The sequence below is a fragment of the Hoplias malabaricus genome, chromosome 5, assembly GCF_029633855.1.
Source record: "Hoplias malabaricus isolate fHopMal1 chromosome 5, fHopMal1.hap1, whole genome shotgun sequence".
Lineage (NCBI taxonomy): Eukaryota > Metazoa > Chordata > Actinopteri > Characiformes > Erythrinidae > Hoplias > Hoplias malabaricus.
Window position 1 is genome coordinate 34941706 of NC_089804.1, and position 22972 is coordinate 34964677.

Consider the following 22972-nt stretch of genomic DNA (forward strand, 5'->3'; position numbering starts at 1 on the left):
TCAGTGGAGGATGAGGCGAACACGTTTCCTCTGAGACATGTGAAGCCAACTGACACACTGCTTCTCATCAAAATGCTGTTGATGTCACATCAGCCAACAGATGCCCGTCCTAGCTAGCACCATGAGCAGAGATACTGGGGAGAGGGGGACGTCCTAACTACACTAAATGAGGCTAATTCACTGCTGCCCTGCCCAAAAAGTACAGTCTTGTTTCAAATGTAGGAGACGTGGTGAATATTCTTATGATTATAATTTAAATGCCATGTAGTAAAGCTGACATAAACGGAAATAATTTTTTAAAGCTATGAATATGAATATAAAGCATTATCAATTCAATACTTTTGAGTGCAATTAATGATATAATTTCATAATTACAATAAAACAATGATGAAAGTGAAAATCAAAGCAAAACATCGATACTGAATCGTGGCTCTGGGAAACTCGGAAAATCTAAACTTTCGTCACAGTGCCATAAGCCTCTGGTCTTCGTACAAAGAAAGGATGGTAAAAACTCCAGCAAAAAGGAAGTAAGCCTAAGTGCTATGAGTATTTTTTTAACAAATAATAATGGTATTTCCGTTTCCAATTACAAAATGGCCCAGGTTCTATTCTACAGAGAATGAACTTTCTGTCATTTGATCCACAAACTTAAACTCTTCAGTTTAGAAATTAATGTTTTTCCACAGCAATGCTAAAGATGACGTGAAGCTGTGACACAAAACCCAGTGTCCAAACTGATCTCATAGCGCTAAATCTCCTGTATAATTACTGAATTTTAAATGCACTATAACTTTAACGTAGAAGAATACATGTGTAGCCCCCAGTTAAAACAGTTCCCCCTTTTATTCCCAGTATAAAAATGACTTGTTTCACTGTAATTAGTTTGTGAACTGATCAAAAATTATATCTAATCTGAATATTTTTCATAATTTTGTCAGGAACGAGGGGCGGACTGACGGAGCGGACGCACACGCTAAAGCACAGATAAACTCTAATAACGAAAAATAACAAGACAAAGATACTTTAACAGAAGGACAAGAAACGGGGATTCAAGCAGGCTAAACGGGACACGGGGAGCTAAACAGGGCAAACGGGACAGACAGACTAAAGAACGAAACGACAGAGGAAATACAACGACAACGTGGAAAACAATAACGTAGAAACTTGCAGGCAGACAGACTGATAACACGACTGACTTGACATAGTACAAAGAACAAATTACCAACAAATAGGAAGTGCAGGAAGGGGACTTAAATACAAAACAGACGAGACGCACCTGAGACAGATAACAAGGGGGCAGGGTAACAAATGACACAGACGAGGAGGCGGAACAAAGGCGGAGACAGGAAACAACAACAAACATAGCCATGTGCTCGCTCTCAGCACATGGCCGGACAAAACAGACATGACGAGGGCGTGACAACTTTAATATAGAAGGGGGAACACTGTAAAGATGAGTTTGTTCACTGTAATTACTGTGTGAACTGATCATATAGTGAGATCTAATTTGGATACATTTTACACAATAAATTGCACTATGACTTTAAAGCTGGCTACAGAAATGTATCCCCCCTTCTATATTAATGTTCTCCAGCTTCAGTGTTCATTCATTCATTGTCTGTAACCACTTATCCAGTTCAGGGTCGCGGTGGTTCTGGAGCCTACTCAGGTGACACATTCACTCACACCTCTGGACAATTTTGAGTAGCCAATCCATCTACCAGTGTGTGTTTTTGGAACGTGGGAGGAAACCGGAGCACCCAGAGAAAACCCACACAGACACAGGGAGAACACACCAAACTCCTCACAGTCACCCGGAGCAGGACTTGAACCCATAACCTTCAGGTCCCTGGAGCTGTGTGACTGGAACACTACCTGCTGCACCACCGTGCTGCCAAGCTTAAAGGGAAACAACTTTTCTACATGCATAATACAGTGAATAACAAACAAGGTAAAGTACTGTGTAATATAGTTTATTCATGTAATCAACAAGCATTTGAAGTACAAATATACACACACACGTATGAATAGATTTTTGCTTATTTTTCTGTAAATTCACTTACAAATATTAGTTGCAGGTTGCGTTTACCCTTGTACCTTTCCCCACATACATCAAAACTAATCATAACACCAGCCGATGCTCCATCAATGAGAAATGTTCATACCCAGTGGGCACAGGTCAGTTGAAAACTGATTTCCCTGACATCAGCTGACGGGCGAAATATGGTTGAATTTGGACATTTTTTAGATATCTCTTTCCTACGGAAGGCCATTGGGCTCAGAACATGTTCTCTGTGTTAACACAAAGTATAATTTCGTGTTAACATACAAAGATATAATTTATATATAACTATTAAGGTTTCAGTTGTCACTAGTGAAATTTACATTTCTGACAATTGAAATTTCACGTGTAAATTGAACTCTTGACTTCATGATAAAACGATTTAAAGCTAAAATAGCCCAATTTACTTTCTGATATTTTAAAATATATTTAAGATATCTTAAATTAGGGAGTTAAGATACTTTTAATAGGAATTATGACAATGAATCTGAACAAAAGGCATGATATCGCTAATTTACTTTTTGCCTAGTAATTATTTTAGATATCTGAAATGAAAGTTTAAGACACTCAGTAATTAATTTCAGATATTTTGTATTGGAGTTTCCATTGAACTTAATGGTAAATTTGACATCATTTACACTAGCCAAAATGTAATTAAAGATATCTCAAATTGTTATTTCGCCTAGTAAAGCATCAGTACACTAGTAATGCTAGGGAATTCAAAATGGGATTCCAAATGTTGCTAAACTGCTGCTGTCTATGTTTGGTGTTTAAGGATTTTTTTCTAATAAGATGTAATTTATTAGCCGATCTTGTAATGTTTTGTTTTCCAGTTTAATCATGTAGTTTTTCATATCTCAATTTTATTGACAAGCAGATGTCTGTACACTAAAATCTCAAATTTAAGAAAAAATACAAACTTGAGGGAAGTTGAGGTACAGGACTGCGGAGGATTGATGAAATTCTTGGAGCTGATGCAGAGGAAACATGTTTATTACACACTGAAAGTCCATAGGATTTTAGACATCTTTAAAAATGGATTAACACTTTAACTGAGAAACCACTGTGTATTTGAGTACATTTATACTCCAGAGAAAATACTCTTATATATATACGCTTTTCTCACTCTGGAGCAACTGTCATTACAGTCAAACAGAGCATAACAATGATGTTGAAGCTAAAAATGAATGTTTATTTAAAAATAAATCCTAGTGTCCCTTTAATCTGATGATTGAAAAATCTTTTAGAAAATGCAGTTTTAAACACTTTTTCTGTCTGGATAAGACAAATTAGATAGAGAAGAAGATAAGAAACATAGAAGAATAAACACCCATCCATGTAACCCATCCATGTAATTCCCCTTTTAGTATTCGGAATCTGGGCACATTTTCCCATAGCCGACTTGCTTCTGAGGAAAGAACACAATCAAAAAAGTATTTTTACTTCCTTTAACAAAAATCACTGAAAGTACAAAGCGAACACTGAGCTGGGTTAAATATCCAGGAAATTACATTGTAGGATGTTTAAAGAATTTATTTGTAAATTATGGTGGAAAATAAGTATTTGGTCACCCACAAACAAGCAAGATTTCTAGCTCTCACAGACCTGTAACAACTTCTTTAAGAAGCTTGTTTGTCCTCCACTCGTTACCTGTATTAATAGAACCTGTTTGACCTCGTTATCTGTATAAAAGACACCTGTCCACAGCCTCAAACAGATGTCCATAAATATCCAGGAAATTACATTGTAGGATGTTTAAAGAATTTATTTGTAAATTATGGTGGAAAATAAGTATTTGGTCACCCACAAACAAGCAAGATTTCTAGCTCTCACAGACCTGTAACAACTTCTTTAAGAAGCTTGTTTGTCCTCCACTCGTTACCTGTATTAATAGCACCTGTTTGACCTCGTTATCTGTATAAAAGACACCTGTCCACAGCCTCAAACAGATGTCCAAGACCAAAGAGCTGTTGAAGGACACCAGGAAGAAAATTGTAGACCTGCACCAGGCTGGGAAGTGTGAATCTACAATTGACTAGCAGGTTGGTGTGAATAAATCAAGACCATTGATAATCTCCCTCCATTTGGAGCCCCATGCAAAATCTCATCCTGTGGGGTCAAAATGATCATGAGAACGGTGAGCAAAAATCCCAGAACTACACGGAGGGACCTGATGAATAACCTGCAGAGAGCTGGGACCAAGGTAACAAAGGCTACCATCAGTAACACACTACACTGAGAGGGACTCAAATCCTGTAGTGCCTGGTGTGTCCCCGTGCTTAAGCCAGTACATGTCCCATTCAAATAAATAAATTAAAATTAAGATTAAAAAAAAGCTTTAAAAAAATTCAAACAATATATTTTGAAGTTGCTCAGATTCGACAGACCAAATTCAGATGCAAAAATACGAGTTACAAAAAAAAATCAGAGTACACATCTGGGATAAAAAGGATAAGGATTCACCAGTTTCTTATTCGGATTTTGGTAAATTACATGTTCAGCATCCTTCAGTGGATATTATCTCTTTATTTTCAAAGTGTCTCAAAAATCTGAAAGTCTCACCGAAGACACAATATAACAGACTATTGATATCCTGAAGATGAAGAAATTTTACTGTGGAATTTTTGTCATAGCCCTGTGAATATAGCAAGTGACATGATGAATATGTGGAAACATGAATTTTGAGGTATATGTCCTATGGCTTTTTTATTTGTTAATTGTCAGATTATCAAGAATCTGAATTTGATATTAAAGAAGGTGTAGTACAAATATAATATCCCAAAGTGCAGAGTTTAATTCATAAAGTTGTTTAAACATTGAATGCTCTGTTCACAGAGCCATTACAAAAAAAAGTCCACAGTAAAATGTCTTCATCTTCAGGATATCAATAGTCTGATATATTCTGTCTCTAGTGAGCCTTTTAGATTTTTGAGACACTTTGAAATTAGAGATAATATCCGTGGAAGGAAGCTAAACGTGTAGTTTTTCCACGGTATGGAAGTTGTGTTCGTATTTCGCAATCTAGCGGCGACAGAATGGAACTACTGCACCATTTAAGTGGTGCAAAACTGGCGAATAAGTAGCCAAATTCGGTCGTGGTTGGATGTTGGTTCAATTGGTTCAAAAAGGTGGTAATATTTCAAAGTCTGATGAGACAGATTTGCTTCCATAATTGCTGAGTTGCATCCCAAGAACACCATACCTACTGTGAAGCATGGGGGTGGAAACATCATGCTTTGGGGTTGTTTTTCTGCAAAGGGGACAGGACGACTGATCCATGTTAAGGGAAGAATGAATGGGGCAATGTATCCTGAGATTTTAAGCCAAAACCTCCTTCCATCAGGGAGAGCATTGAATATGGAACGTGGCTGGGTCTATCAGCATGACAATGATCCCAAACACACCGCCTGGGCAATGAAGGAGTGGCTCCGTAAAAAGCATTAAGGTCTTGGAGTGGCCTGGCCAGTCTCCAGCCCTCAACCCCATAGAAAATTTGTGGAGGGAGTTGAAGTCTGTGTTGCCCAGTGACAGCCCCGAAACATCACTCTAGAGGAGATCAGCATGGAGTAATGGGCCAAAATACCAGCTATAGTGTGTGCAAACCTGTTGAAGACTTAGAGGAAACGTTTGACCTCTGTCATTGCCAGCAAAGGTTATATTACAAAGTATTGAGTCGAATTTTGTTATTGAACAAATACTTATTTTCCACCATAATTTACAAATAATTGTTTAAAAATCCTACAATGTGATTTCCTGGATTTTTTTCTCATTTTGTCACTCATAGTTGAAGTGTAGCTATGATAAATTGTAGACCTCCCTCGTCTTTCTAAGTAGGAGAACACTGTATATACTTGCTCTGTCAAAGAGGGCTAACATAGTATGCAGAACAACTGGTGGGCATCTGTAGTTCAACAAATGAAGAATCATATTTGCTTCTAGACATTTACATTATTCTTTATATCTCACAACACTACTGACAAGCAAATGTCTGTACATTAAAATCTGTTATTTGTTACAAATTTATTTAGGAAAATGTACTAACTTGAGTTAGGAGAAAAGCTGTCATAGTCCACTAGGTCATAGTACATTAGATCATCGTTCCCAGGATATGAGTTGGCAGGTCCAAACCCTATAACACAGAAGCTTTATTTAGAACAATGATAAAGAACTGAAACACTTAACAGAGATAGATACTTTAACAGAGATCCTGACACAAAGACAGAGAGGACTAGACAGGGATACTGAGATATAGGGAGACCTAGACAGAGATACTTACATAGAGAGACCTAGATAGAGAATTACCAATAGACTAGAGACAGAGGGAAGTATAAACAGATTAGAAAGAGAGGGAAGGACTAACAGACTAGAGAGAGAGAGAGGGAAGTACTAGTAGACTAGAGATGAGAGATACAAACAGACACTTCAAACTAAGATACGAAGCACAAGAACTGACAAGGAAGCACAGCAAACAAAGGGGTATCTATACAAAACACTGACAAGGAACACCTGGGACTGATAACAAGAGAGCAGGACTACAAAGGAGACACTGACGAGAGGGCGGAGCTAAGGCAGGACTAGGACGGAGACAAGAACAACAACAAACAGAGCCATGTGCTGAATGAGTACATGGTGGGGAAAACAGACAGGACAGGGCCAGGGCGTGACAGATAAGAGCTGATGGAGAGGAAACATGATTATTACACACTCAATATCCATATGTTTTTAGACATTGTTAATGATTAATGCTTTAACTGAGAAACCACTGTAGATTTGGGTTCATTTCTATTCCACAGAAAAGCATTACACACTCTCTATAACAGCTGCACATGAGCCAATACACCCCTATACATTTGGCACAGAGGAGTACAAGATTAAGCTCATGTGCAGCTGCTTCACAACCGATAAATGCCTGTGTCTGGAGGGTTCAGTTTAGAGACTTACCTCTATGCGCTCTGTGTTCTGGTTCTTCTCCCTCTATGGGTTTGTTTACGACCTGTATCTCCTCTTCTTGGGGCTTGGTGACCACCATAGAGGTCAGTGGTGTCACAAATTTATATTTGAGAGCGAGATCCAGAGCTTCTCCCCTGACTTTCTCTTTCTCCTGTCCACTCAGAGCCACCCTTAAAGACAGGACTGATAATGCTCAGTGTGTTTTACAGGTACATACACATCCATTAACTTGCTTATTCACATTCTTTCTGCAACTCCATCTCTCCAAACAATGCAGATACACCGGGGGGCTTCATGCCCCTCTGGCATATACTTGACCTTGAGATCCTTGGCCATAGATTTGGATGTACACTGAATATCGAAACACATGAGCGTGCACACACACACACAAACACACAGAGTACAGAAGATTGCAGCCCACTCACTCTTTCTCCAGTAGCTGTTTGATTGTGAGATAAGCCCAGATTCTCTCAAAGAAGTTCTCATGTTGTGGCGAAACGCTTGCCAAGTCTTTAGTGAAAACAGAATTCTGGTAAATTACATTGCTGTTTCTCTACAAAGAGGAGAGAAGAATAGATCACTGAAGTTACATTGTGATTCTGCAGGGGGCGTCATGCCTATATCAGGAAGTCTGGGTTTAAAGGAACACTAGGTAGTATTTTTACCTTAAAATTACAGCTTCAAAATTATTTTGATTCTCCACTGAGCTGTAAGAGGGAGAATATAGCTTCTGTCATTGCTAATCCAGGAGCAGCACTGCAGAGACTGCACTATGTAATTTTGGAGGTAAGAACCCCCACTTCTCCCTCAGTTGACTCTGCAAATTTAGGGGAGCCCTGGAGCAAAAATACCAAATCTTGCTTTATTCTGGATACCATGCCAGTACATCACAGGGCATAGCTGTGTCATATAGAGCAGCGGTCCCCAACCTTTTTTGCACCACGGACCGGTTTCATTTAAGACAATATTTTCACGGACCGGCCATCATATGTTCAGGCCTACATTTGCTCGATAATCGTTAATGACGTAATCTAATAATAAATCATCCGAAGTGGTCTTATGTCAAATGCAAACATCAACAGACAAACAACCTTTGTTCATACATTAATAATCAACAACATCTCTGTAAACGAAAAATAATTATTTTAGAACAAAAATCCTTTCTAATAAGAAATGATTATAATAAAAAACTAAACTCGATTCAAGTGACAATACTGGTCATTTCTATATAAAAGGGTGAACAAGTCAATCAAATAATAATAATGTCAATTAGTGAGAGCCCTGAGCTTGTTTCTCTGCAACAAGCCGGTCCCATCTCGGGGTAATGGGAGACAGTGACACCCGAAGTGTGTTCCGTACTTCTACGTCCAGTCTGTTCTGTAGTTTCATTTTGGTTGCGGATCACCTGTAGGAATAAACCCGTATTTTAAGTAGGAATCCTGATATTGTGTTTTAAATGCAGATTTCGTTTTCTTGGAAGTCGTAGGCTCTTCTTCTGTCTCCTCATTGGGCCTTTTCCCCTTTCCAAAGAAGCTCACCAAAGATTTTTTTTTTTTTTACTCATTTTTGATAGCTTTTGGGGTAATGGCTGGTTGCGCATGTATGCGTCTGTGCGTCATTCCGCACAGAAGTCACTTTTCAAAATAAAACATTTAGACTGATAATCAATAAAAAAAAATTCAAACGTTCTGTGCGGCCCGGTACCTAATGGCCCACAGCCCGGTATCGGGTCGCGACCTGGTGGTTGGGGACCGCTGATATAGAGGGTGTTTGGGGGTTAAATCGTCTGTCAGTCTGTCATGGTCTTGATTAAGCCCAAAAATACACAATGAAACTGGCTATGTTTGGGCTTGAGATGATCCAAATTTAGCCCAAGATGGACCATGGTATTCTGGCCACATGTCACGATTTTAACATAATTTAAACAGCATGGGATGTCTTTTTTTTTAGACATATTTGAACTTTCCTCTGTTCCACCCAATCTCAATGTTTTATAGACCTCTGATGAAGTAATTTTTTAATGAGTTACTTTAAAGGAGCAATCTGTAATGCTGACACCAAACATTTAAAGCATGTAAATAACTATTATACAGTTTCAAAACAGTGAAGCTTTCAAAACAGGAAGCTGTCTGCCTCCTCCTCCTCAGATGTGAAGCTCAACTAGGTTGCCAGTCTGAGGAAAACTGAACAAACAAGCAAGAGACAAGTTTAAGAAATTTGGACCATAATAGCTAAGAAGTGTTTCATAATCAACACATTTACACAGAAAAGTGTTCATCATTACACTAAAACATCTATCTACACAATAGAAAGGCAAAAAATCTTTACTGTCCAAATCCACCTTAAATATCGATTAGACAAGGCTGATGTTATTGTCGATTGTCCCTTCCACCATGTCATTTAGGAGGCAGATCTTTAAAATTGTGCTTATTCACAATTTTCATAGTCAAACATTTCATTTCATGTTACATGTGTCAGTTTACAAGTCTTATTGGCATTATTCACAGCTTCTTGAATTCTCTGTTCCACCTTAAGAGCTGAAGCTAGCACTATAGCTTTTGAAACTTTTTGGAAGCAACGTTATTTCACTTTATCTATTTAAAAATACACAAACCAAATGTATGTGATGTCACTAAACATTTACCTACTTAAGTAAAAGGCAAATATGGAAAGAGCTGCCACTGTTTTCCCTGCATTTACAAGAATGTAATGTTCCCTTCAACTATAAATGTCATTTTATGAGGCAGATAAAATCATAATTTTTGTATTCAAGCATTTAGTTTCACCTTAAATAGCTCCGTTAAAGAGTCTAATTTTTGTTATTTTCAAGCTTCTTATTGAAAACTCACGTTAAACAGCTATGCTAAGCTAAAGCTAGTTTTATAAACAAAACTCATCTTCTTATTTCCCATTTTATTCATTTAAAACACACGACCAAGTGTACGTTATGTCACTAAATTATTTACCTACTAGTGAAATGCTTATATTTGCTGTGGACTACTGTTGTGAAAAATAATTTTATTACTTTGTGTTTGTTGACAAATATCCTTAAATGATTAGTTAAAATTAAGCATTTATAATTGTGTGAAATCCTGTACCCTATATGCATTTATATGAATGACTAACCAGCATTTACATTATGAATTACTTACACATGTAGTTAAACATTTTTGCTTGATTCTGCACCACTAACTCATATGATAATTACTCCTAAAGACATATTATAAGCTAACTTCACTATATGACATGATAACTTGATATTTACACACATTTTTAATTCTTAACGTCTAACCTTGAACAGATGTGCACTCCAGGATTGTAACACACTGACATCATAGTGTTGGGCACTGAGGCGCTGATCTGTAGCTTCTGTTTGTGGCCTTGAAGTGTATTTCTGACTCCCTAAATTTTAGTCTCTAGGGAAAAAGTGCTGAGAAGAGAGGCCCATTGTCAGCCTGGCCAGATAATGAATGTCTTCAGGGTCACAACAGGCACCTGAATATTGCACGTGAAGAGCTGAGTACTAACACGTGAAATCATGCATATTAATATACGCTAATCAGCCAGAAACGCCTCACCACCAGGCTATACGTCATCATGGGTATAACTGTTTGAGTCAGATGATGGGAGGTCAGAATTTTCACTTGGGAGGGGTATTAGACTGTTCTCAATGTGTGAATTCTCCTGGATCCAGTATTTTGGTAAATAAATACTTTGATTTGCTTTGAACTTCACTCGACTGGTGTCTGCGACTCTCTCGTAACGGACACGCCTCCCCCGAAGAGGGAGGGTGTATTTTGGACCTTTTTATTATTTTCTCATGAGTTGGTAAATTTTAAATACTTTGAGAACGGTCCAAACAAACATTTTTATCTTCACTACCTAGTTTTATTCCTCCATTCCACCATAGGTGAATATGCGAGGCATTTCAAACACAATTCTTACTCCTTAATTTGTTTAAAACACACACACACACACACAAGATTAACACACATGAATCTGCCTCAATTTTTTTTTTTAACAAACTATGGTATTTACACTTTTCAATCATGTTATTCACCTTCTTCTCTGACCAACGCGCATGGCATTGCGCCTAACTGCACCAGAGACACATAAAAATGGGGCATGTTCCTATTTTTTTTTTCCTATTATTTATTTATATGAAATGTTGTAAATGACCCCGTCAAGCTCCACTGGGCGATAACGCTGTATTTGAAGCTCTGAGCTCTTGGTTACGTTTCTCCGCTGTTTACATGGTCAGCAGGACAGCTCTGAACTCGGCCACAGCGCCCCCTGCTCATGACGTATTCCTGGTCCCCTTCTAAAGGCGTAGAAATGCTGCGGTTCACTGGAAAGAACCAAGGTTCCAAGAATCATGAACAGAACCGGTTCAAGAACCAGAGTTCTTTTGGTGGAAAAGCACTATGGTTGACAGCAACAAATCAGTGTTCTGATTGGTTAAACAAACCTCGCGATCTGATTGGTCCAGCTAAAGCTTTCCTATTGGTCTATCAATTGGCCGTCAAAACAGGGTCTTTCAACTGCCATGTATGTAGTTACGTGTATGTAGAGCTCATTCGAAACCAACACAAACACGCCGCTTGTAAAATCTCTTAAATTACAGCATTTTTCTCATTTATTTTTATCTCACTCACAATGGCAGCTTGTAACTTTACCTCAATGTGTTTTGAATAGGTTTAAATGCTTCTTGGGATGAAAATTTCCAGTGAAAGCCGAACGTGCAACAAGTGAATCTGATCTCTGAGAACTGGGGCGAGGAACCGTGTTTAGTCCAAAAAACACGTGAGCAAACAGCGCCAAACTTTATCACTGTCGTTGTTGTGGTTTCCAAAGCCAGCGATTCCTGACAGAGTTTTTCTACATCTCCATTTTGCGGGGGAGCCCTGCCAGAGGCAAAGCAACAAGCTTTAAGCGCGTCGAGTCGTGTAGAGCCGGACCCATGCGGTGGAAAATTACCATATGTTTGTAGACCTGACAACTCAGTGGGTTTAGACTATAATTTGATTCGACAGAGGGCGGGACCTGAGGCAGAAATTCCAGTAGAGCTCCGCTCTGGAATGGGCACTTCTCAAAGAGAATATATTCCTTCAGCCCTGCTCTAGGGGATGCTAGTGCTTCAATCTAGCCTTAAGCCATGACCACAGACCCTGGACATTTTATGACCAAGTACAGTAATTATATTACAGATTGCTCCATTAAATGTAATGTCATTTCAGTGTGCATGAGTGTTAGCATTTGCTTGTAGCATTATTCATATTTTGAATGCTTAAGGATTTTGTAATTCAGAGAAATACAGTGGATTAGAGACTGTAGAGCACAGCTTTGCACTTTAACAACAGAGATGCTCTTACCGAGATGGCAATGACCGTTGTTTGGAAAGACTCCAGGCTGTTGTCTGTTATTTGTCCGGCCACTACAATCTCTGAGCCGTTGTAGTAGTGGCTGAAAGTGGTCTGGGTGAGATTTCCTGCTCCAGTGTAGTTCAGCTGAACATCAGTTAACAGTGGAGTGGCCACTTCCTCATAGAAACCCTACAGAGCATGAAGACGGTGCTGAAACTCTGAACAGTCACAGTAATGAAGTGGATTTAAACAGAAACAACCGTAACATCCTTCACTACCTGCATCTGTAGATCAGCGTCCGAATCCTCATAGATCCGAACAGCACGTCCACTGTTTTCCAGAGCCATCTTCTGCAGGAATTCAAAGTTAACGTCAAATCCAAACCCCAGGCAGTACAGAGGAAACTTCCCTCCGATGGCCTTTTTCACATTGGCCTGAATCTTTATCGGATCACTTTCACCTGAAGAGAAGGAGACAATGGAAAAATATGAAATACTGATGTGTATGGAGACCTCACTGTGTTTATTGTATTTGGGCCTGTTTTTGCCTTCATTAGGAGCTCCATCTGTCAGCAGAATGAGGATGGGTGCGGATCGTTCTCTTTGATGTCTGTTGATCATCTCCACTCCCTTTAGCACTGCATCGTTGATGTTTGTGGCTGAAGGACACAGGATAGTAGATAAAACATTAGATAGTGTCTGAAAAGCTCTACTCTCTCTCCTTTAAAGCACTTTATTCTATATTATCTGCTGTATAGTTTAATTCTAAAACATGAACAGGAGGAATCTCACATCCGCGATCTCTAATCGTTCTCACAAAGTCCTTGGCCTTTTGCAGGTTTCCCTCTGAGGCCGGGAGCAGTTCAGGATTCCAGACGTCTATGTGAGAGTCAAAGGTGACCAGCCCAAAGTGATCTTCCTCAGAAATATCTCCCAGGATCTTCAGCAGTGCTTCACGAGTCTGAAACGAAAAGAAGTCATCAGCAAGTCTGTACACTGAAAGGACTCTAGATAAGGGTATTAGATCAAAAGTAAACCCTAGAGTGGAGTTCACCTGCTGAATCTTCCTTCCAGACATGGAGCCACTTCGGTCGATTACAAACACCACATTTTTCGGGATGCGCTGAACGTCTGTGGGTGCAAAGTAGTGAACGAAATAACCTTCTGATGCCTGACCGGAGAGAGAGGAATAGACAGGAGTGTTACACAAGCCTTACTTCTTATACTCAACTCATCAAGTCAGTGCTTCTTTTGCAGCTGTTTATGAGACATTAATACATAAAGATGTATGACATGGACCCTGACAAATACCTGAAGAGCTCCACTGGGGTTTTGTCTCTCCACATCGTAGTTTATAATCAAATCTCCTTTCAGTCCTGTAGGTCCACAAACATCGCAGTTCGTCTGCTGCTCCCGAGTCGGGTAGAAGTTCACCCACACCTGTAGTTTCACAATCAGCACAAAACTCAGGCCAAGAGAAGGGAAGGACAATGATATATAAAACTTGAGATTTGCAAAGCGCAGCGTCATTAGTCCTCACCTCTTTATCAGATCGTGTAGTCGTCACAGCATTGGCCAGTAATTTAGTTTTCAGTCCTCCATTCACCGCCAGGAAGGAAATACCTGGACTCTCATGGATGTACACATCAATCTGACAGAGACGCATAAACAACAATCAGAAACATCTTCAGATCAGTCACACAGTACAACAATGCAGAGTTTTGTACTGTGGAGCACACTGGAGCAAATCAGATCTGCTTATGCAATCAGATTTTTAGAACCTAGTGTCCACATTGCATGTTGCAAGTGACTAAATCTAGTCATAGTAACAGAGCGATTATGAAGATGCTGAAGGCAGGAAACTCTGCCCCTGATTAAATTTGAATCAGATCCACAACCACGTTCAAATGTGGTTCAAATCCTATTGGAATCCAAGTCCATGAGGCCATTCACACTGCAGAAAATTTGTCCTCAAATCTGACATGACAAGAGCCCGGACAGACGAAGCTGATGAATGTGGACTTCACCTTAAAATCTGTCACCGTCTGCATCGGCTGTGCGTTGATTAGCAGCTGATATTTCCCAAGTTGTCGATTTAGCAGCTCCTCGTAGGTGAGTTCAAAAGTCACTTTACTGGAAGCAGCTACTGTCACCGAGGTTTTAAACTCCTCCAGAGTCCGTCCCACTGAACTGGAGAAAAAGGACAAAAGGACAACACAGAATAGCAGATAACTGAGCTGTATTAATCATCAGTTATAATCCAGTAATCCATCTTTAACTGCCATTAATAATAAGTATGATTACGGTTGGAGTTTTGTGTGTTTTTGTTTATATATTGTGTTGATGTGTTTGAGTTAACACACTGTAGGAATTATGAATGTAGTGCACTGACATATTTTGGTGTTGCAATTTTTTCCTGTGAAGATGAGCATCAAGAGCATTTATACTCTGCTTAAAGTTTGTGGAAGATTTTAAAAGCTGATGTTACATAGTCTTTTGTTCTTGCAGTTCATGTTCAAGTGGACTCATTCCCTATTGGTTGTATGCAGACATCGAGGTATATTTATTTAGCTGTTTGGGTGTGTATATTTGCTCCTGCACTGTGTATGTATGTGTTTATGTGATTTCAATGTGTGTTCTGTATTATATGCATTTAAACAGTTTGATGGCGGACTTGATGTCAGCAAATCTTTAAGGAGAAGAATAAATCCATCAGTAACTGAAGGACTGTAGTGTTGTGTATTGCCTGGAGAGAGTGAAAACATCTGCTCATCTAACATTTCCTCTGAACTAAAAGGCATTAATCAAGGGTTTGTTCCCACTATGCGAAATTTCAGCTTCCACCTCCAGCCTTCATACCCTTCTAAACCATGCTTGGTATTAGGCTCATGTGCAGCTGGTCCAGAGCATCTTTTCTACAGAAGGTATACATATTGTGTGTGCTGCTGAATATTTTGTAAAATGTTTACCTGACGATTCCGGCACTTTCTCCTCGAGACACGGCCTCACTATACTGCTGCTGAGCCTCTTCTTTCTCCTTCACAACTCCATCATACATCTTCCCCTCCATGGTCCTGGAAATGCATTGTTTCATCAACACTGAACTGTCAGGTATGACGATTTAAATCCGAATAAGGACAATGCTGAAATGAGGCATGTTTACTCACATCCTGAATCTGCTGATGAAGGCATGTTTGGGAATCTGAACCTGAAAATGGACTTCTTTGGACTCATTGAGACGGTTGGCCACGCGGCTGGTGATGACGGTGACGGCGTAGCGGCTGGTCACTGTGGCGTTTATGTGAAAGCTGTAGATGTCTATGTCTTGTTCCTGCTGTGGAGAAATCATAGTAAAATGGTTTTATATTTTCATAGTTTATGCACTTTTACGACTCCTGATAAACATACAGCTTATATAATCTCTGTAGTTATGGAACTCCGCTCTCATGCCAAGAATCCACCAGAGATCATTGTAGGGGAGCAGTGGACCTGTGTTTTTTTTGTAGTTATATCCAAAATTCTGGCACAATGTAAATTTCATTAACAGAACGTATGACGAATATTTGTTGTTGATCTACTTTTCACAACAAAAATTAAATAAAGGTAATCATTTGAAGAAGAGAACTATGACAAAATGTTCTGCACTTTTCATCAACAAATGAATCACTAATCAATAATGTGAAAGACTTTTATTTCTGATTTGAAAGCATACAATCGCCAGTAAAATCATCTGTTGTCAGGGCAACAAGAGCGACCTGGCATAATATTGAACTTGAATTGACTCGCAAAGAATCAATCCTCTGAGCGTCTGGGAGTCGCACATATGCAATTTTGACCTATAGAGTTGAATCTCCTGGAGTCGACTCAGTCTTGGTTTGAAAACAGTGTGAACTAAAAATGTTAATGTTAAATAAATGGTAAATGTATCAGAAGAAAATGTGGCCATGTCCCTTCCAAAATTTTAATGTTAAAACCAGGGGCACTTTAGGAACAGAGCTTTAGGGGTGCAGTACCCAGTGAGCCTAGCAGCCTGACATGGGTAAGTGTGCATTTTGGGAAAACATTTAATAATAAAGTGAGAACTGATAACTTCCAGGAAAAAACATACATTTATATTGGGAACAGTAAGTTTTCTTTCCCAGCTTGACAGTTACTGACTATTCAGTACACGTCTATTTTCTCACATGGTTCTTCCTGCTCTTGTACTCTCTCCATCTCTCTTTCTCCATCATCTCTCGCGCTTTGCACAATCTTACACAAATATATTGAATTTGATTAAAAAATGACGTGAGTAGAAATAAGTACTGATAAATAGGCCAAACAAAGTTTGAGTGATATAAATAAATGTAAGAGGTGGATGGGGAGAATCCACTTTTATGACAGGATATTGTTGTGCCTTTCTTCTGGGGTGTTGTGGGTGATGAAAAAGAATCTCTGCCAGACACTGTCTAGAGGTGTAAATACATTTTTATTTTTACAGCATCTTACCAGCCTTAAGGGCTGGCAGTCAATTTCATTCGTCTCTATATGTCTCTATTCATCTCTCCCTTCTCTGCCCTACCCTCCTCACTTATATGGGTTTTTTTCTGTCTACAAATGTAAGCTCTTGTTCACATTATTCCCTGCTCCAGGACTGAGACACTGAAAGAATTACTACTTCCCGCTCTCTCAGGAAACTTGTACCTTTAGTGACCAATAATTTACCTTTATTTCTGAGAGTGTACAATACATAGACAGCCCAATTTTAGCTTGGATAAGTAGGCCATCTTCACATATTGTACAGCAGAATTAGCTAGAATTAATTATTAATGAATTATGCTCATTGACCCACCGTGGGTTCTTGACTCTGAAATTGAATCTGAACTAGAAGTAATAATTCTATACAAGAAAGGTGCACACACAAACAAATAACCAAGGATTGGTTTTATGACACAACTGGTTTATTAATTGTAATATCAAATAATGAATATTGATTATACATTTATATAATGAAATGGATTACCGTGATATATGAGGGAACAGGGAGATTAATATATGAGGGAATTTCTCTGTGATAATTACCCTTAATTCTAGAAAAGGCTATTGTTGAATCCAGCAAGCATTCAGCACCAAACCTGAGCAATGATAGAAATGAGACCATGTGACCGTACGTATCCGTGGAGATGGACTGGAGATAGCTGGGAGTATGTCGCTGACGCGCGGCTCTTTCCGGCGCGACTTCCTGGAGAATTGCAGACGTGGGCGTGGTAGGTTGCGGCCGCAGCTGTTCCTTTTCTCTCCCTTTTCAGACACACGCCAACCTCTCCATTGGAGCTGGTGGCGTTCTGAAGTTCTCTGTGGGGTTCTCCGTCATCGCTGATCTGACGCCTTGTGAGAGACAGTCCAAGCAGGTCTCTCCTGAGCCTCATTTCAGAAGGTCATTCTGAGGGTGCGTGTGGCCGTCTTCGTCGTTGCTGGTCCGGAAGCTTTGTCGTCCTTTTGAGGGTCAGAGGTCTAAGGTTTCCTTCATGCTCTGGGTGTGGCGTTGAATTCATGCTAGAGTTAAACTATAGCTTTTCTTAATCTATAGTTTTCTACAAGAGATAAAATTACAATAGAACATCTGTCTGGACCACGCTTGAGGGGCCCAAGACTGTTTAAGAAAGCCATGGGAGTCCGACGCCTGTCATTTTTTCATTTCATTTCAAAACCAGAGTCATTTTCCTCTTTAGCCTTGAAAAAGGCTAAAAGAGAAAACGCGAAGAGTAGAGAAGGCGAGAGAAGCAGGAGAAGAAGCAGGCAGAAGGGACAAAGTAAGAAGAATTTGGCACCACTGGGTTTTAACCAGAGTTTAGAAGACCTGCCTTTAATACCGATTTGATAAGATTGGAGCCTCTCTTGCTCCTGATTGACTGCTTCCTGTACCTTGGTAGTGACATCACATACAATTTATGACCCTTGACAAGACAAAGGCTTGAAGCCCATCCCTTTTTTTTTAATGAATATTCCAAGATTTTGAATATAAGATTTTTTGCAATATAAAAGATTAGATGTTAACACAAAGTAATATCATTAAGACAACCATGTTCTACATAATTATTAACCGACTATACACATAGTATGTGGCTACCTTGGTTCTACAAAAATTCATATAAAACAAAAGTGACTTTAAACACATGTAAATTAATCCCACCCATTTTGATTGTCCAAAAGGAATTAATTTCAAACAATTGTGCACATATGTAACTTCAAATTGTTTTAAACCAATGGGAAACCAATGTATGCAGTTCATACAGAGCATAAACCGATCCTCAGGAGTGTCTCCCAAAAGATTCTTTTCTCGTAAACTTTCCTTGAAAGGGCCTATAGTGTCAGTTTTATGACTCTCTGACACAGACAGTCAGTCACTAATTTGAGGCCCGTTCTTTCTGAAAAGCTTTATATCATTGGTTTATATCAGCGGCGGGGGGAGGGGGATTGCTGTATATTCTTTGTTAAAATTGTTATTGTTAAGGGTGCTTGGACTCAAGGTAGGGGAGACTCTGACGTGAAAGTACATATCATTCTGTATTTACTGTCCTCAACGAGTCCCTACATCGTCCCAAAACAGTCACTGGCAGTCACTCCACTCCACGTACAAACCGCAGATGAATCACGTATTTACAAAGCCGAACATCATCCCACCCTGGCTTGCAGAGTGTGATGTAATGTAAATGTTTCTTCTGTGTAACACTATATCACTGCATTTTGACAGTGCATTTGCATCACACAGTCTTAGTCAGATGACCTACAGTACCAGTCAAAAGTTTGGACACATCTTCTCATTAGTCATTGGTTGAATGGGGCCATTCACTATTTAGAACCAGCCCACAACCCATGTTATGGTCTCAAACATATTAAGGCGAGCAGTTCTACAAATGAACTCATGACAAGGCCACAGCTGTTCCCTGAAAACCATTCCAACTGACAACCTCATGAAGCTGACTAAAAAAACGCAGAGAGTCTGCAAAGCTCTCATTTAAAGCAAAAGGTGGCTACTTTGAAGAATCTAAAGTATAAAACATATTCTGGTTTGTTTAACACACTTTTGTTTACTTCATAATTCCAGATGTATTCCTTCATAGATTTAATGTGTTCAATTATTCATTTATTCATTATCTGTAACCGCTTATCCAGTTCAGGGTCACGGTGAGTCCAGAGCCTACCTGGAATTATTCGGCGCAAGGCGGGAATACACCCTGGAGGGGGCGCCAGTCCTTCACAGGGCAACACAGACACACACACACATCCACTCACACACTCACACCTACAGACACCTTTGAGTTGCCAATCCACCTACCTACATGTGTTTTTGGACTGTGGGAGGAAACCGGAGCTCCCGGAGGAAACACACCAACACACCAACTCGTCACAGACAGTCACCTGGAGCGGGAATCGAACCCACGACCTCCAGGCCCCTGGAGCTGTGTGACTGCGACACTACCTGCTGCGCCACCGTGCCGCCCATATTCAATTACAACACAGAAAATAATAATAAAAGAGAAGATGTCCTAATTTTGACTAGTACTGCACATTCTGTGGAAAATTTCCCAAAACAAAGGAAACCCTCCCTCAGTGGGTGTCTCCAAACATTTGACTGGTACTGTACTCTTTCTGGAAACCAATACAATGTGTGTACATTAGGTTTGAAACTGGATCAAATGCAAGAAAACAAAAAAAAAAAAAAAAGAAAAGAAAATAAATAACCGCCAGTGTGTCTCTAATGACACTTTGCCGGTCCAAAGCCCGGATAAAGGAGGAGGGTTGGACGTAGAGTTAGCAGTTACACCTCACATAAGCCGTTTGACTGAATTTGACATTCTAACATTAAACAGTACAGAACAAAACTGATTTATGTAATGTGGGTCTAGACAAAGCATTAAAGTCATAGTTATTTTGAGAAAAGTTGGCCTATTTCAATGACCAAAAAAAAAAAATACAAAACCAAGAACATGTTTAGGGTGTTTTTACTCACTTTTTGTCTCCCCATGACGTTATTCCTCTCTTCTACGGCGTCAATTACAAATGGATAATTATGCACATTTGTCAGCCAATGGTTACTTTCTTTACGGAGGAGTTGGCAACACTGCTTAAGACAAGCTCTAATAATATGCACTATAACATAACTCGCCATCATCATCACCACAGTCTAAATCTGTAATGTTTTCATAAGGTTTAGCTTTAATCCAGTCCATACTTATCTGATGACACCCAGCTTTTTTTCCCACCATCTGACACTCCAGTCGCATCTCGTCATGTCTGACTGACATTGCTTCTTGGATGACAGCTCACCACCTGAAGTTCAATCCTAGCAAGACTGAGCTGCTTTTCTCCACCCTCACCATGATCTTCATATCTCATTTGAGAACTCCTGGAAATGTAAGAAGCCTTGGTGTGATTCTAGATGGCCAGCTGTCGTTCACAGCCCATATTGTGAACCTGACAATCTCATGCAGGTTTCTACTGTACAACACTGGGCAGATCCTACACTTTCTTTCTCTGGAGGCTGCCCAGGTGCTAGTCCAGTCTTTAGTCATTTCAAGGCTTGACTACTGTGACTCACCCCTGGCTAGTCTTCCTCTGTGGGCCTTCAGACCCCTTAAACTGATCCAGAATGCAGCTGCATGGCTTGTCTTCAATCTTCCGAAATTTACCCACTGGCTTCCTGTAGCTGTCAACATCAGGTTTAAAATGTTTTGTGTCCATCCAACTGACAGTGGCCCATTACCTACATTGAGTTTTATGCTCCTGAGCTAAATATGACCTTAATTTGTTAACATGTTCCCATTTCCCCCTGCAGATGAGCTTGAGAGAGCCTTTCCAGGACTTTCCTTGGCCCACTGAGGTTACTGTCTCCCCCATAAAGGAGCAGTAAGAGACCTTTTTCCATTTATATTCTTCCATGTTTACATTAATGACTTATGTTAAATGGTAATACCTGAACTGGACAAACATTTATAGAGAATGAGTGAATGAAAAAATGAACATAAAGTAATCCATGTGAGATTCTTCTGAGTTCTCAATGTTCAACAAGTGTGTTTTCAAATAGCACAGTGGTGCACAGCTACTAATACTAAACTTTAATACAGCTGTGAGACAATGTTTATAAATTATTAGAAAATGAATTCTGCACCTGAAATGTGCCATAAATAACTGAAAAAATAAACTGTAGTTTCAAGTGTCTTTAATTGTCATTTCAGCCATATGAAATGGTGTACAATACACAGTGAAATGAAACAACGTCCTTCCAGGACCAAGGTGCTACATAAAACAACAACTACATAATACGACAAAGTGCACGTGTGCAAAACCATTTATAGTAGGAGCAGTGAGGTCCAATTTTTGTTCATATTTGTATGAATGTAATTTTTGGTTTAAGTGTAAACATGGTCCTTTTTTAAGTTTAGCAGCAGCATACTAATGTTATCCAGTTGGATAGACGTTTATGGAGAGAGATTAGTCTCAAAATACTTTACAAATGAGTAAATGTTAATCCACAAGCACAAGTCATAAATATGTTTCACTGTTCACAAATGAATACTTCCCAATCTGTGTCTCACAGTCTGTAGTTTGTACAAATACAGTTACATTCATAAATACATGTTTTTGGTTTTCATAGATATATCACAATTTTATGCGAAAATAAATACATTTGTTTAAATTTACATTGCAAATATTTGTGAAGTCGAAGACTCGAATTTAAAATATATTTGTAAATTGTTGAATCTGTATTTGTGGCTCTAGTCACTCACGTGTTTTTCGTGACGTGCATTTGTTTATTTCCTCTCGCGGGTTTTTGGATTTTGAGACTTTCCTCTCGCATTTCACCCGCTCCAAATACAAATGCAGCCTGATCCACAAATGTGGCCAGCGAACAAGCCACCGCTAGGGGGCACTGTTTTTTATGGAAGCAAATCTGTCTCATCAGACAGATGAATAGCACTGATTTTTTTTTTTTTTGCACTGAAATTATGCATCTGAATATAGTTGCTCTTGAATAGAACTCGTGAATTTTCAAGAACACGTTTTCTCTGTTATTATTCAAGGTTAATAAATTCAGATAAAAAAATTCAAGTTCAAAAAAATGTAAACAATTTATTTCGAAGTTGTTCAAATTCGGTAGACTACGGAGCCCCTAAATGGACTGGGGGAAAATAAAAAAAATTATTAAGCGTTTCCTCGCAAATACTTTCTGGGCTCCGTAGTACTGTGCTTGCTGTGCGTGTCAGGCAGTGGCGGATGCTGGTCTTTCAAGGAGAGGAAGCTCAATTTCGGCCTACTTCATAAAATGTGTCAGTTTATTTATACGTAAATTCTACCCTCCATTCCTTTTCAAGAAACTGATCTGTACTGTACCAACAAGGCGTCTTTTCCAGGGACTTGACGAGTGTCCTCTCAATGGCCAGCAGAGCTAGGCTCCTTAAACGGCCTTGGCCCATGTGAAGTGTGTCCGCCTGTGAGTGCTTTGTGACGGTGGAGGGGCTCAGCAGCACCCGCTGGACAGAAACTGCGATAGAAGTCAGAAAGAGTGATAGAAGTCAGTCTCCAAACACAAGCAGCTACAAAAAAAACACCAGAAA

The 22972-nt window shown here is 39.4% G+C and overlaps 1 protein-coding gene across 8 annotated transcripts in view; it reads right to left on the reverse strand.

Moving 5' to 3' along the window:
* Positions 1-1977: 1977 nt before the first annotated feature.
* Positions 1978-22972, reverse strand: part of LOC136696342 (inter-alpha-trypsin inhibitor heavy chain H3-like) — a 29193-nt gene continuing 8198 nt past the window's right edge. The window contains exons 2-17 of one of the 8 annotated variants that reach the window (XM_066670671.1): positions 22749-22899; positions 20590-20763; positions 15542-15708; positions 15344-15448; positions 14402-14564; positions 13915-14025; positions 13686-13814; positions 13429-13545; positions 13167-13335; positions 12923-13033; positions 12654-12835; positions 12385-12564; positions 7438-7565; positions 7004-7182; positions 6105-6191; positions 1978-3470 (exon numbers count right to left, since the gene is read on the reverse strand). In XM_066670671.1, coding sequence (XP_066526768.1) covers positions 3352-3470; positions 6105-6191; positions 7004-7182; positions 7438-7565; positions 12385-12564; positions 12654-12835; positions 12923-13033; positions 13167-13335; positions 13429-13545; positions 13686-13814; positions 13915-14025; positions 14402-14564; positions 15344-15448; positions 15542-15543 — 1782 coding nt within the window. In that variant the 5' untranslated portion in view covers positions 15544-15708; positions 20590-20763; positions 22749-22899 and the 3' untranslated portion in view covers positions 1978-3351. The other 7 variants (XM_066670670.1, XM_066670667.1, XM_066670668.1 and 4 more) reach the window with 7 other exon arrangements.